Source organism: Schistocerca cancellata, chromosome 4, assembly GCF_023864275.1.
Source record: "Schistocerca cancellata isolate TAMUIC-IGC-003103 chromosome 4, iqSchCanc2.1, whole genome shotgun sequence".
NCBI classification, from domain to species: Eukaryota; Metazoa; Arthropoda; class Insecta; order Orthoptera; family Acrididae; genus Schistocerca; species Schistocerca cancellata.
This window is the reverse complement of record NC_064629.1, coordinates 438,538,484-438,555,625: the sequence shown is the minus strand read 5'-3', so window position 1 is coordinate 438,555,625 and position 17,142 is coordinate 438,538,484. Positions and strand designations below refer to the sequence as shown.

General features: G+C 36.9%; 1 protein-coding gene across 1 annotated transcript in view; it reads left to right on the top strand.

Moving 5' to 3' along the window:
- The first annotated feature begins 3,287 nt into the window (after positions 1-3,287).
- Positions 3,288-17,142, top strand: part of LOC126184237 (uncharacterized) — a 31,552-nt gene continuing 17,697 nt past the window's right edge. Inside the window, exons 1-4 of the mRNA XM_049926606.1 lie at positions 3,288-3,312; positions 3,518-3,638; positions 3,716-3,797; positions 6,746-6,796. Of these exons, the coding sequence (XP_049782563.1) occupies positions 3,288-3,312; positions 3,518-3,638; positions 3,716-3,797; positions 6,746-6,796 (279 nt within the window). The remainder of the gene's footprint in view (positions 3,313-3,517; positions 3,639-3,715; positions 3,798-6,745; positions 6,797-17,142) is intronic.

Sequence of the window (17,142 nt, the reverse complement as noted above, 5' to 3'; positions counted from 1 at the left end):
AGTGGATTCAGCTATGGCGAACCTTAACAGCGCTATTAAATTTTAGTAGCGAGGAGTAGATTTGTCAGTAGCAGTGCTTCTAACAAAGACAAAGTAATCTGTAGGAATTCTTACAATAATTTATGATAGTGCTCTGTAAGCGCAGTTGTACATGACATTCTTTTCTATTAGCTTCCTTCTTTGATATTTCCAATAACAGTATAACAGGCAAAACCCAGAAATGTTCATGACTGTCATTGCTTTTACACATCACAGAAATCAGAACTTGTTGGTATCACAGCCTTAGAATTTCAATTTCAGAGATGAACATGATTGTAGCAGGTATTAATATAACACCTAAAATAATCAAATAACAAAAGACACCATTTCTCAGGAAGCAGATAGAATATTCCATTCACCTTTTCATTTGCATCAAGTACTCCAACCTCATTTGTTAATGACAGAATTAAAATACAGTTTCCAAATGCTTTAGTAGACGTCTTTGCAAATGCCTCACAATCCTCGATACTGAGGTGATAATAAAGCATACTGGTATATTGGTATGTGAAACACCACATTGTATTCAGAGATTTGGTTTACTTTATATAAAGACGTATGCCCTAAATTTTTTATCAGAATACTGTACGTAATGTGAGACTGCTTGCAATACAAATTTCTTTACAGCCACTATTCACATACTCATTGAAGCTACAAGTGAAGAAATCCCAAACCTAGAAACATCAGATGACGATAACTCAAGCAATATCATCCAACTTTTTATGTGAGTATTTTGAATTATTAGTATCTGTAGACTGTGAGGCCACTTTCTTAGATAAATTCCAACAAAACATTCTTCCTTGGTGTGTTTCGTTTCAGGTATCCAAAGATCCCCAATGAACCTTGCGATTCTGAGTTAAAAATATGTGGAATATACATGTGTGTAAGTGAAGCAAAAGAGAACTTGGAGGAAGCTGAGATTGGTTCACAGTCACCAATTATAGGTAAATGTTATTATAACTGTAACATGTTTTTATTTTCATTCATTAGGCCTGGTGGGTCAGAATTATGCTTAACTTAACACGTAAACTTCTGCTTCTATTGAACCAACTACAACTGTCCAATCAAATAAAGTTATCCTGTATTTCTCCATATTTAAATCGTTAATGCTCTTGACATCTACTTCGAACTATGTAGTTAAGTTCTTAACACACTGGACTTAATTAAAGGAGCAACAGGCTTCAAATTTACTTCCACTCATTCATATTTACAATGTCTATAGTGTCATCAAATATCGCAATGGATATGCAGGAAATGCTCCCTTGAAAAGGAGTGCCTAACCATACCTGTCTAATCCATTTATCTTCCACCCATGATGTCTTCAAGTTAATGAGGATGCTACATAGTAATCTTTCTATCTTTCTCTTTCACTTTTTTACATTTTTATTCACCCCTGAGGCCCCAACAGCGTACGAAGAACATGTAGTTGAATCTAAAGTTTTTTTCTGAAGATTAATAATGAAATGTTTGCATCACATATATTGACTACTAATATGACTCTGCTCTTGGTCATCAGTTTTTACTTTTTAAGAATTTTTTTTCCTACTGTTGAACTAATTTTCACTGTTGACATTGTTTTCTATGCCAAAACAATAACATTTATTTACGCAAGAAACTTAAGTGTCTTGCATTAGATTTTCATGTTTTCTCATTTCTGATGTCGTCCACTTTCTCCTACTGCATAGGTCTACATGCTAAACTGAGACTGGAGTACCAAATCCCTTTGACAGGAAGAAACAACTTTTCTAGAGCGCATCTGAAGTACATGTCTTCCATAAGACTGGACTGCTGAAATTATTTTAATTTCAAAGTTTCTTTTCTCAATCGTACTGTATTATGACAATCAATAATTTATACCATCGTCATAACAGTACTTAAATATTCTCTTCTCCCCTAATGACCAGCACCAACCCAACATAGCATGAATTTGGGGTTACCTAAAGCTAGGAAATGTCTGCTGGTCTTGTTTTACTTTTTAACCCTACTACAGGATTTTCTGGTTGTTAAATATAGTGTCTTGAACGATGCTACTACTATGTAGGAAAAATTGAAACATACCAGCCAGACCACAATACCAGATAAGCACGATCTGCATTATATTATAAAATGAACAGTTTTTGAAGAATATTCTGTGAAACATGAATGGCAGAATGGGAGTCTGCTGAATTATGGGAAACATCTGTGTCAGATAAATGGTTATCAAGGTCACATTGTTGTACTTATAATTCTTGTAGGAGGTTATCTATTGCTTCAGTGGTGTAGCCAACTGTTTGCACCTGCTGTAGATCGTAGCACTTATCTCAGTTTACAGTCAGCTTTATTGTTAAACAGTACTGGTTTGCATTTTGACATGTGATAAATGCTGTGCACATACATAGAAAATTAGACATATTTGTGATGTGATCATTTTCATGTATTAGTTTATATATGTGGAGTGGAAACAAAAAAAATTATTGGAACTTGGGGTACAGCCGGCCAATGTGGCCGAGTGGTTCTAGGCACTTCAGTCTGGAATCGCGCGAACGCTACGGTCGCAGGTTCAAATCCTGTTTCGGGCATTAATGTGTGTGATGTCCTTAGGTTAGTTAGGTATAAGTAGTTCTAAGTTATAGGGGACCTATGACCTCAGATGTTAAGTCTCATAGTGCTCAGAGCCATTTGAACCTTTTTTTTTTTTTTTTTTTTTTTTTTTTTTTTTTTTTTTTTTTTTTTTTTTTTTTTTTTTTTTTGGTGAAACAGATAGTTCCACCTTAGTTGTGTCTGTCAACAAGAAGTCTTTCCTACAACTCAAGCAATAATTATTCAGCAATCTCTAATACACTTGTGCCATGATATAAATCATTCTTGTAATGTGTATCAATTATTTTACAGAGCAACTCTCTTAAGTGTTTTGTCTTCAGCTGTAAAAAATATACTTTGTTCAACACTTACTAGGAACATTTCTTTTCATGATTCTTTTAGTCGCTGTTGCCAAAACTGAAATGTGAATTTATACTATGGTTTTTAAAAATTTCACATACATTAGATACTAAGTTAAGAATAATACAGTACTACTTCAAACAGAATGCAGTCTGAGGAAGGAATTGTTTGAGTAAATTCCATTGATAAAAAATTATCCTGAGCGTGAGGGTAATCAGTAAAATCTCATAAGACAGGTAGACTCAAGTGAGATATGATTATTTGTGGCAACTGCATCTCAGGAATGAGTCCAGTTCTTCACAGCAATTGCTGGTTACCCTTACTTCTATAAAATGAGTATAGATTTAAGGAATAGATGTAAATAATTTTATTCATACATTAAACTTTCTATCAAAATCAGTTTACCTTGTTACACACGATATAAGCATTTGATATAGCCAAGTTCTTAAAAAATGAGTGCTACTCTTGAAAATACACTAAAATTTTGTGACTTAAGTATTAATTTTATAATTTGACTTACAATTACACATGGTAATGTAATACAGAGGTCAATTTGTTGCAGACACTACTGTGAAGCAAGTGTCTAATGAAGATAAGAAGTGCTTTTGTAGCAGTAAAGCAGAAGAGCTATTCGTTAAACAAGAGGTAATGAAAGTGGGAGATCTGCATTTTGTAGATTACAGGTAAATTGATAATTATTAACTACATAACACATAATTGTTTACGTTTCTTTAGTGACTGATGATTTTTGTTTTCATAGGATACAAGAAGATTTTGAAAATGGCTACAACTATGTAATACATGAATGGAACTTAACAGTATTCACAGAAATTCCAGATGAGGTAAGCCTCTTTGTGTATATAACTATAATTGAATGATCTGCTATTGAAACTTTCATATTAATCTCATGAAGCCATGGACATGACTCTGGAAATATTATTAGTTTTATTAATAACAAGTAAGACTAATACTGGCACTGAAGGTAGTAGGATGCAGGAAGTATATGATAAATATACCACAGCTTGTCATTATTTAAATCTTCATCTAAAGAATAAATAACACTAGAACTGCTGGATTTTTAGAACCCCTTAGAACCACAGTTGGGACAAAAATGTCCAATCCATAGTTCATATGTTTACAGCTTGTTCCTAGCCTTTTCTGTTTTGTTGGATCAGTTTTTCTGTAACAGATAGTTGATTCAATGGCCATTATTATGTTTTCCCTCTAAGCATTGAATATTTTCATTTTATTGTCCAAATCAACTTAAAAATGCAATTAGTGGAGACATGTTCATGATATCATAAAGAATTATTGTGTTCTTATAGACATGCAAACCAGTTTGCAAACAAAATTATATTTTTTACAAGTAAACAAGAACATTTAATATAGAGTCAGTATGTTACCACAATCTAACAGAAGTGTGCACTTTGATACACATTATCTTAAGTTAAACATTAGTTTGTCTGTGAAATATGTTCCTGCTAGATACTAACAGATCATCATTGTCTGTAGGCTGGACTCTGTAATGTATACAGACATAGGGAAATGTCATAAAACATTCCTTGTAGACTGGTCTTGGTTTCTGCTACACCATGAGCATGAGAAGAAATCTTGTCATGTTGTTTTGAGCTTTGTTACATCTCTATAGATGACCCAGCCATTGATGCCTACTAAATAGAGAATATTGTAAAAATATCAATGGGCCACATTCTTCCAACATCTTTCACTTAGTAGTTGTGAGCAACCTGGTCAACAACATTTACTCTGTATATGGTTTCATTGTAATATGTCACTGTTAGGCTTTGGGTTCACATCAGTTCAGATTTGTAAATCTGGATGCAAGGAACGGAATTATCACAAACATGCCTGGCTTTCCCTGGTCATTATTTAAGTAGATCATAAGTCTTACTAACAATTATGGTCCACAGGATAACTGATTAGCTTGAAAATTCTTTATCACATCACTATATGTGCTGACCAACTTACTGGTGAATTTTATGAATTTTACTTCGGGGAGAGGTTTGTTTCTTTTGTAACTGCACATAAACTGATAAGGTTCATATCACCTTTTTTTTAAAGTTGCAGTTTTGAATAGTTTCTTGTGAGCTTTCTTCATGCATTCTGGCATGCCCATTCTAATTCTGTTTATTGTACCAAAGAAGGTTGTCTGGTTGGTTTTCAGATATCACACAAGAGAAAGTGGCACAAAGAAGTTATCACACAGAAAATTTCTTCCTTTATTTAGGTATAGGGTAGAAGTTTCTTCAATGCAAAATTACTATGATGTTCACCATCAGGACAAGTTTAATCTTTGCCATGCCATGGGAAAGCATTTATCACATATTTGTAATCTTTATTGACATCTATCCAGTATCTCTGCCCGTACGAGTTAGATTTTGAAGACATGAAATGAGAACCCAATATCTACACTTGGGCAGAAACTACTGCTGATCAGCACAAATTACAGACAGGAAACATAAATGTTTTGACAGTGTGTTATGAATAACTTCCATACATTTTACATGATAGAATACTTATCATTAGTTAGCCTCTCCAAATGTGTCAACACAAACCAAACCCAAGACACCTCATGATTTCCTTGAAGTGATTACAAGTCATTATAAACTTGCAAAGTTGTATTTTCCATTTTGTGACAACAGAAGTTCCTCTTCTGTGCCTTTGGATTCAGCAGCATCTCCATTATACAGAATGACTATCAAGCTGTACGAGCTGTAATGGCGGTTCAACATCTGCCATTGCTTTATGTGCCTCTGTTCCAGTGCATTTCTGAATATATTTCAGAACACATTCATCAGTAAACAGAAATGTACAATCTCAGAAAACATTTTGTTTCTTACCTTTTACACTACTACGTACACATGGAGAGTCATCAGAATTTTTTCACTGACGTATCCAAGCTCCGTCCTGTACATTGTTTTACATCACAATGAAAATCAGTCAAAATAATGTCTATATCCTCTCCTTTGGATTCAACTTCTTTGATATTATTTATAAAAGCTAACATCTGGTGATCCATGAAAACTTGTAGCTGCCTTGACAACATAAATTTGTTGTAGTTGGATGGATCCTAAATTGTTGTACTGGATTGGGGACTATTGTTCCTTGAGAATAGTGTACCTGGAACAAATGATGCTTCTTGGTCAGTGTTTCAATGTTATGACCTATTTTAGAATCTCATAAAGGAAAACATATGAGAGACCACCATTTGTACTATTTTGTTTATGTCATGTGACTTGAGTTAGTGATGGTGGAACATTCGTAAATATTTGTAGTTATGCGCACTTAAGTGCTGTACTGTTATTAAAGCTTTTTGGAAAATATTGTTAATTTTTCAGGTAAAGAATTTTATGATGAGTAAAATGCAAGTTATTTTGAGAACTAGTTATATAATATGTGGGCAGTTAAGCCGTACTTTGTGAGTCATGCACCATCTTGTACCTTGAAACAAACAGAGGTCTTCTAACCTGGGACCTTAAAAATTTTCCCTCCCTTTCAGTTGGAAATTTGTGTTAGTTTTCAATAACAGTTATTTAAAAATGTTTTTACTTCTAATTTGATTTTTGATTACACTTCTACTTAATTTTATTTCATTGCTGACTGTTGTTATGTTATACAGTAATAGATATAAAATTAAATACAGTACTGACAAGATTTTCTCATTTGCAACACTTTCTGCCTATTCAAAAAGCACATATGTTGTTGTGTCATGTACTTGTGAAATTATACTTGAAGTGTTTTACATTTTATGACTAGGCATTTCATTTTGCAGCATTATGAAAACCCCAGTGTAATTCACTGTATAAGCAAGAATACATGTATGGTAAGTAAGGAAACATTCTGCATATTCTGTTACATAAATTTTTTTGTCTGCTTACATACTTCACTCCTGGATGGCTGGACCCCATCCATTAATGTAGCAGTCACTGTGCAGTGTCTGACTATTTCATGATTCCTTTGTGCTTGTTGATAATAATATGCTTTAATGCAGATAGGTATTTATTTTATTATGACTAGAATATGTTGTCAACAGTGATTTGTAACAGGAATTATAACGTGATTGTACTGAGCAAATGAGGATACAGTTACATATTATAAACTTACTTTCTATCCAGGAATGAAAATGAACTCTGTGGTAAACGTCAGTTTTAAGTGAATGAATATTTAAGTAGGTCATAAGTCTTACTAACAATTATGGTCCACAGGATAACTGCTTAGCTTGAAAATTCTTTATCACATCACTATAGGTGCTGACCAACTTACTGGTGAATTTTATGAATTTTACTTCGGGGAGAGGTTTGTTTCTTTTGTAACTGCACATAAACCTTCACATTGTTCCTAGACTATGTTAGGCAAGTTGTTTGTGGCAGTATATTGTTGATCATTGTTGTAAGTCTATACACAGAAATTTACCATAAAATGCATTAAACTTGGCCAAAGATTATTGAATTTTTGGCTCATTAATTCTATTGTTTCATTCAAAATTATATGTTTATTCACTCTGTTATGGATGAATATTTCCATTTTCATTTCCTCTATGGTGTATATGCTTTCCTTTTTTTTCAGTTGTCTGCTAAATTTCCAGGTTGTTAACAATTTTCAAAGAATGGCCTTTGTCTTTAATATGTGCTGGAATAGGTGTCCTGTTGTGCTTCTCTAATGCATACCAGCTTAAGTGTGCTGTAATCCAAATTTCAGTATTTCCAACTGTCTTTCCTGTGCATCCTGAAGATGCCAGAATTACCTAGAATTGCATTTTTGTATTTTACATTGAATACAGATCTTTACTAGTAGACTTCCTCAAAATATCAAAATGCAGTTGCTAGTTCTCTTTAGAGATCTACATTTCAAAGAGGACTATGGTGTTATTCACTTCATGCCCATGGGTGATTGTTATGCAGATGGCAGCGCTTATGACAATTATTGTCATTTCATCACCTGTTCAGCTGAACATAATGGGAATGTCATCTACATACAAATTGATATTATTTGTGATACCTTTATTCAGTTTCTTTAATTTTTCTACATTGTTGACAAACATTTCTGCTATGTAGCCATTAATTGGGTTGCCCACAGAAAGTCAGAAGTCCTGCATGTAAATGTCATTGTTGAAAGAGAAATCGCTATGTAAGGTTACAAAACTAAGCATGTCTATAAGTACAATAACTTCTAGACAGTTCATCATTTCATTTTTCATAAAATTACTTCTGATGTGGCGCAGTCATTAGCAGACTGGACTCATAATTTGGGGAATGGTGATTAAAATCCTTGTCCAGTCATCCAGATTTAGGTTTTTCGTGATTTCCCTAAGTTGCTTTAGGCAGGTACCATTATGACTCCTTTCAAAAGAGCATGCTCAATTTCCTCTGCATCCTTTCCCAATCCAAGCTTCTACCATTTCTCTAATGGCCTCATTGTTGATAGACAGTTAGACTCTTGTCTTCCCTTGCTTCTGCCTAACTTCCACAGATACTAGTATACAGGTTTACTAGACTGAGATGACAGATGTCATGGGACAGCGATATGCACATATGCAGGTGGCAGTGTATCACATACATAAGGTATAAAATGCAGCGCATTATGAGAGCAGTTATTTGTACTCAGGTATTTCATGTAAAAAGGTTTCCAATGTAATTATGGCCACATGATGGCAATTGACAGGTACTGAATATAGAATAGTAGTTGGAGCTAGATGCATGCAACATTCCATGTCAGAAATCTTTAGAAAATTCAGTATTTTGAGATTGACAGAGTTTATGAGACAATCAAATTTCAGGTGTTACCTCTCTTCACAGACAAAACAGTGGCCAACGGTCTTCACTTAGTGACCAAGTGCAGCAATGTTTGCCTAGAGTTTCAGTGCTAACAGACAAACAACACTGTATGAAATAACTGCATAAATCAGTGTGAGATGTAAGACAAATGTGTCCATTAGGAAAGTGCAGCATTATTTGGCATTAATGGGCTATGGAAGCAAATGATCAACGCAAGTACTTTCTTAACAGTACGACATTACCTGCAGCACCTCTGCTGGTTTGTTACCATTCCTGTTGGAGCATAGATGACTGGAAAACCGTGGGCTGATCAGATTTGTCCTGCTTTCAGCTGGTAAGAGTTGATTGCAGGGTTTGAGTGTGGTGCAGACCCCATGAAGCCATGCACCCAATTTATCAACAAGGCCTGGTGCAAACTGGTGGTGGCTACATAATGGTGTTGCCTGTGTTTACACATTGTGGACATGGTCCTCTGGTCCAGCTGAACTTATCATTTATTGGAAATAGCTATGTTCAACAAGTTGGACACCATTTACGGCCACTCATGTATTTCATGTTCCCAAGCAACAATGCTGGGCCACAATTGTTCGCAATTGGTTTGAATAAGAGTCTCGATTAATTGGTTTGAATAACAGTCTGGACTATTTGATCAAACGATTTGGTCACCCTGAATGCCTGACATCAACCCATTGAACATTTTATAGGACACAATCAAAAGGTCATTTCATGCACAGAATCCTGCACTGGCTACAGAGACTTCAGGTGGCTTGTAGATTCCAAGCTATGTCGAGTAGCTGCACTGCACCAGGCCAATGTATGTGCAACACAACATTGGGAGGTATCCCATGAATTTTTTCACCTCAGTGTGTATCAAGTGACAGAAATGTGACTTGAGTTAGAATATTTTATGACAGGATTAGTAAGCCTGACTATGTTATTTGTACTGTTGGTATGTTCATAGCACTTGTCTGTGGAATACGATTTTTCGTATGTATATTTATCTACTAATGTATCATTAACTAGTTAGCTGTCTGTAATTTTTCTGGCAATAATTAGATGTATTGTTCTTATAAATATTTTGCTGCACTGTGAGTGTAGGAGCAGCAGGATTCTTTCACAAATGCAGTGTGCTTCAGATTTGTTGAAAGAAACTTTGTTTGTTGGTCAAGTCAGATTTCCAGTATGTATCTTGTGTTTATTTCTCTGCAGAATCCAGTTGACCTCATGCTTTATTTGCCAGTAACCATTAATTACTTTCAATAGAAGAGTACTTGTGCACATTTTAAGGTAGATTAGGATCTAGGTTAAGCAGCATTTCACATTGACTTTCTTTGTTTCACAAATTATTATAGACTGCTTACATTGTCTTGGTCTCTCACATCTTCTTGTGTCCTAGAAACAATGATGCAAAAATTATGAAAGAAACTGGGGTCAGTGTTTCTGCCCAAACCCTGTCAAAATCAGTGGCTTTATTCACTACTAGCTCTTTTATTTGCCCATAACACTTTTGCAACACACTGTCATTCTTTGACTCCATTCCCTTCCTCTAACTTCATTTTCAGATTATGTATGACTCACAGTATATCAACTGTCCTTACTCTTGCAGCAATAATATCAATAGCTTTATCACATTCCGCATATATTCTGAAAGTACCTAGGATTTCTAACACCAAACTTGTACCCTAATTCTGTTTTCAATTTGCTCAATGTCATACTAAATTTGTGGGTCTACTGGGAGCTTCCTGTTACATTCTGGAGTCTTATTTTATATTTTATTGTTATGTAGGTCACATAGTAATAGAATCCATTACATAGGGTTCTATATATGGGAAGAGTTACTATTTACAATGCAATATTGTAGAATATATGACATACTCGTGATAATGCTTGTCGCATTCCCTTCAGTCATCACAATTTCCTTCCTAGAAATTATCTATGTCTCTTAAATTTTCATTGTTTACTAAAATGAGATACACAGTAAAAGTTGCACTGGATGATCAGCAGAAATGTAGCTTCCAGGTGAATTAAATTCATTATCTCTGTGAAATCATTCAAAAGACACATCAAAGCAGCAGTTTTCATGTTCCAGACACTCATTTCCCCTTATCTACAGATAACATATCTGTAACTGCTGATGTAGTTTCACAACTGTTTAGCCTTGATTTCTAGGTTCTAAGTTGAACGTCTTACAGACTGATGACGCATGTGTACTGTAAAACTAAAACATTTTAGCAAAAAGTGACTGGTGCCCAATTAAATGTATATCATAATTCAACATATATTGTTTAGCCAAAAGTTATACACATTTGTTATATGTTATCAGATAATGATTCCACTTACTCTGCACATTTTTATTTGCCTGTATTTAAATGCAATTTTATATCACACATTTTTTTATGTAAATGTTGTAGCTTTAATCTGATTCCAAACCATTTGAAACATTTCTTCCAAGCACATAAACATCTTGCAGCAATTAGGGCACAACTGAATGCATCCTTGATATCTTCAAGCATCTTGGCATTACATAATACTCAAAGCAGCTTTGACAACTTCAAGCAGCTTTCCATCAAATACTGCAATTTGTATATCTGTGGTTGGTCTATGTGCTTGTACAACAGATACAGTGGCAGGAGATATCCTAAAGCACCATAACCATTCCCCCACACAACCAACAATTATAGACTCAAGTGACAAATATCACTGGACAGATCCTAGTATCATGTGAGACATTATTTTGTCCAGTGTAGTGCAGTAAGTAGATGTGGCATGGACTCAACAAGTTTTTGGAAGCCTCCTGCAGCCTCTACAGTCATCCATAATCACCGAAGTGTTGCTGGTGCAAGAGTTTGTGCAGCAAATGACCTCTTGAGTGTTGTTGTTGTTGTGGTTGTTCTTGTTGTTGTAGACTTCAGTCCAAAGACTGGTTTGATGCAGCTCTCCATGCTACTCTATCTTGTGCAAACCTCTTCCCTCTAAGATTTATACCCTCCAAGCTTCACTCCAATACTAAATTGGTGATCTCTTGATGCCTCAGAACGTGTCCTACCCTTCTTCTAGTCAAGCTGCGCCACAAATCCTTCTCCCCAATTATATTCAGCATTTCCTCATTAGTTACATTAGCTACCATTTAATCTTCAGCATTCTTCTATAACACCACATTTCAAAAGCTTCTATTCTCTTCTTGTCTAAACTCTTTATCATACATGTTTCACTTCCATAAATGGCTATACTCCATAAAAGACTTCCTGACACTTACGTCTATACTCGATGTTAACAAAATTCTCTTCTTCTGAAATGCTTTCCTTTCCATCACCAGTCTACATTTTATATCCTCACTACTCTGACCATTATCAGCGAAACTTATCTACTACTTTTGCTTGGCTCTGAGCACTATGGGACTTAACTCATGAGGTCATCAGTCCCCTAGAACTTAGAACTACTTAAACCTAACTAACCTAAGGACATCACACACGTCCATGCCCGAGGCAGGATTCGAACCTGCGACCGTAGCAGTCGCACGGTTCCGGACTGCGCGCATAGAACCGCTCGGCCACTCCGGCCAGCTGATTTACTACTTTAAGTGTCTCATTTCCTTATCTAACTCTCTCAGAATCACCTGATTTAATTCGACTGCATTCCAGTATCATCACTTTTCTTTTGCTGATCTTCATCTTATATCCTCTTTTCAAGACACTGTCCATTATGTTCAACTGCTCCTCCAAGTCTTTTGCTGACTCTGACAGAATTACAGTGTCATCAGCAAACCTCAAAAGTTTTTATTTCTTCTTCCTGGACTTTAATTCCTACTCCAAATATTTCTCTTGTTTCCTTTACTGCTTGCTCAATATACAGATTGAATAATATCAAGGGTAGGCTACCTCTTATCGACCACTACTTTTCTTTCATGCCCCTCAACACTTATAACTGCCATCTGGTTTCTGTACAAATTGTAAATAGCCTTTCGCTCCCTGTATTTTACCGCTGTAGCTTCAGAATTTGAAACAGAGTATTACAGTCAACATTGTGAAAAACTTTCTCTAAGTCTACAAATGATATAACCGTAGGTTTGCCTTTCCTTAACCTATCTTCTAAGGTAGGTCATATGGTCAGTATTGCCTCACATGTTCCTACATTTCTACGGAATCCAAAATGATGTTCCCCATTTTTGGAATTGTAACTCATTAAACTGGTATCTTGGTAATTTCCACACCTCTCAGACCAGCTTTCTTTGGAATTGGATTTATTATATTCTTCTGAGAGCATTTCACCTGTCTCATACTTCTTGCTCACCAGATGGAAGAGTTTTGTCATGGCTGGATCTCTCAAGGCTATCAGTAGCCCTAACGGAATGTTGTGTGCTCCTGGGGCCTTGTTTCAACTTAGATCTTTCAGTGCTATGTCACACTCTTAATTCAGTATCATATCTCACAATTCATTTTCATCTACTTCCTCTTTCATTTCCATAATATTACCCTCAAGTACATTGCCCTTGTATAAACCCTCTATCTACTCCTTCAACCATTTTACTTTCCCTTCTTTGCTTAGGACTTTTACCATCTGAGCTGTTGATATTCATACTGGAGGTTCTCTTTTCTCCAAAGATCTCTTTAATTTTCATGTAGGTGGCATCAATCTTATCCCTAGTAATATATGCTGCTACATCCTTGTATCTGTTCTCTAGCCAACCCTGCTACCCATTTTGTACTTCTAGTCGATCTCATTTATGAGACATTTGTACTCTTTTTAACCCAATTCATTTACTGCATTTTTATATTTTCTCCTGTCATCAATTATGTCCAGTATCTCCTACATTACTGAAGGATTTTTACAAGCACTTGTCTTTTTACCTACTTGATCCTCTGCTGCCTTCACTATTTGATCTCTCTAACCTCCCCATTCTCATGCACCTGTATTATTTTCCCCTGTTCTTGTCAATCGTTCCTAATGCTCTCTCTGAAACACTCTAAAACCTCTTTCTCTTTCAGTTTACCCAGGTTCCATCACCTTAAATACCTACCTTTTTGCAGTTTTTTCAGTTTTTATCTACAGTTCATAGCCAATAAATTGCGGTCAGAGCCCACATATGTCCCTGAAAATGTCTTACAGATTAAGATCTGGTTCCTAAATCTCTGTCTTACCATTATATAATCTATCTGAAACCTTCTGGTGTCTCCAGGCCTCTTCCATGTATACAACATTCTTTCATGATTCTTAAATGAAGTGTTAGCTCTCAATTTTGGTCCATAAATGATTGATGGGGGTAATGTCTGGTTACCTGAGTGGCCAAATCATTGGTTCAAATTGTCTGAGGTGTGCATTGTCATCTGTAAAAATTACTTCATTTTTTAGGGAACATGAAGTCTATGAATGGCTTCAAATGGTCCCCAAGTAAGTGAACATAAGCATTTGAAGCCAATACCATTATGGAGCCATGACCAGCTTGCACAGTGGCTTGTAGACAACTTGAATCCATGGCTTAGTTGGGTCTGCACCATACTCTAACCTTACCATAAGCTCTTACCAGCTGAAATCTGGACTCATCTGACAAGGCCAACGTGTTCCAGTCATCTGGGGTTCGACTAATGTGATCACAAGCCCAGGAGAGCTGTTGCAGGCGATGTTGTGTTGTTATCAAACCCACTCACATCAATCGTCTGTTGCCATAGCCCATTAACACCAAATTTCACTGCACTTTCCTAATTGATACATTCATTATATGTGACACATTGGTTTCTGTGTTTATTTCCCACTGTGTTGCTTGTCTCTTAACACTGACAACTCTACACAAATGCATTGATGCATGCCTGTATTTGTCATGGTATACTATCCACAAGTTCATCAAGGCACTGTTGGTCCCCAATGGTGATTCGGCGTAAATCCCTCAGAGTGGTTGCTGGGTCATGTCGTCCATAAACAGTCCTTTTCCATCTATACCTGCCATGTTCAATAGGATTAATTTCTGGAGAACATGCTGGACACTCTAGCCAAGCGATGTCATTATACTGAAGGAAGTCATTCACAAGATGTGCATGATGGGGGCGCGAATTGTCATCCATGAAGATGAATGCCTCTTACGGCACTTTCCATGACCACCAGCAGCGTACATTGGCCCCACATAATGCCACCCAAAAACAGCAGGGGACCTCCACCTTTCTGCACTCACTAGACAGTGTGTCTAAGGCATTCAGCCTGACCTGGTTGCCTCTAAACATGTCTCCAATGATTGTCTGGTTGAAGGCATAGGCGACAATCACTGGTGAAGATAACGTGATGCCAGTCCTGAGCGGTCCATTTGGCATGTTTTTGGGCCCATATTTGCCATGCTGCATGGTGTTGTGGTTGCAAAGCTGAATTTCGCCATGGAGGTCGGGGGTGAAGTTGCATATCATGCATCCTATTGCACATAGTTTAAGTTGTAACACAACGACCTGTGGCTGCACAAAAAGTATTATTCAACATGATGGTGTTGCTGTCATGGTTCCTCCGAGCCATAATCCATAGACAGTGGTAATCCACTGCAGTAGAAGCCCTTGGGCAGCCTGAATAGGGCATGTCATCGACAGTTCCTGTTTCTCTGTATCTCATCCATGTCTAAACAACATCACTTTGGCTTACTCCGAGACACCTGGACACTTGCATTGTTGAAAACTTTTCCTGGCACAAAGTAAGAATGCAGACAGGTTCGAACTGCATTACTGACCGTCTAGACATGGTTGAACTACAGACAACACGAGCCATGTACCTCCCTTCCTGGTGGAATGACTGGAACTGATTGGCTGTCAGTCCCCTCTGTCTAATAGGCGCTGCTCATGCATGGTTGTTTACATCTTTGGGTGGGTTTAGTAACATCTCTGAACAGTCAAAGGGACTTTGTTTGTGAAACAATATCCATAGTCAACGTCTATCTTCAGAAGTTCTGGGAACCGTGGTGATGCAAAACTCTTTTTTTTATGTTTGTATAACCTTCCACTCCTTGTATTGCATCCCTGGTACCTACAGAATATCGCAGAGTGTTATGCCATTAATACTGTCAAAATCCTACAGACATACAAATGCTGTAAATGTAGGATTACCTTTACTTAAACTTTCTTGCATGCCCTTACTTTTCTCCAAAAGCCCAGGACTGAATTTCCCTGAGGTCAGCTTATACTAGCTGTACCATTCTTCTGTAAATAAGTTGTGTCAGTACTTTGTGACAATGATTATTTAAACTGTTGGTTTCTTAGTACTCACACCTGTATAAGCCTGCCTTCTTTTTGTACTCATGCTGAAGTTCAGGATATTTCATCTACCCCATTTATCTTTAGCTGCAAGTGAAATAGTTTCTTCATGACTGGCTTTCCAATTGATATCAACCTTTCTTAGGGAATGAAATTAAAGTGAAATCAGATCTTTAGCTGCTTACAGTCATTGATAAATATCAATGGGGACAGTTGAAAATGTGTGGCCCCGACTGGGACTTGAACCCACGATTCCGGCTTACAAGGCAGATACTCTATCCATCTGAGCCACCAAGGATACAGAGGATAGTGCAACTGCAGATACCTATATCTGCCACATTCCCCGAAAGACACACATTCCCAGCGTAATGTCCACATACAACATTTGTAGTGTCCCTACCCACTATACTCATTACTAAGGGCAGTCAATCTTCTGATTCCCGTAAGAGTTCGGGCAATGTGAGTGCATCCACACCGAAGACGGGATACCAATTCGATTCTACACAGAGTACGCGAAAGAACTTGCCCCCCTTCTAACAGCCGTGTACCGCAAGTCTCTAGAGGAACAGAAGGTTCCAAATGATTGGAAAAGAGCACAGGTAGTCCCAGTCTTCAAGAAGGGTCGTCGAGCAGATGCGCAAAACTATAGACCTATCTCTCTGACGTCGATCTGTTGTAGAATTTTAGAACATGTCTTTTGCTCGAGTATCATGTCGTTTTTGGAAACTCAGAATCTACTATGTAGGAATCAACATGGATTCCGGAAACAGCGATCGTGTGAAACCCAACTCGCATTATTTGTTCATGAAACCCAGAAAATATTAGATACAGGCTCCCAGGTAGATGCCATTTTCCTTGACTTCCGGAAGGCGTTCGATACAGTTCCGCACTGTCGTCTGATAAACAAAGTAAGAGCCTACGGAATATCAGACCAGCTGTGTGGCTGGATTGAAGAGTTTTTAGCAAACAGAACACAGCATGTTGTTCTCAATGGAGAGACATCTACAGACGTTAAAGTAACCTCTGGCGTGCCACAGGGGAGTGTTATGGGACCATTGCTTTTCACAATATATATAAATGACCTAGTAGATAGTGTCGGAAGTTCCATGCGGCTTTTCGCGGATGATGCTGTAGTATACAGAGAAGTTGCAGCATTAGAAAATTGTAGCGAAATG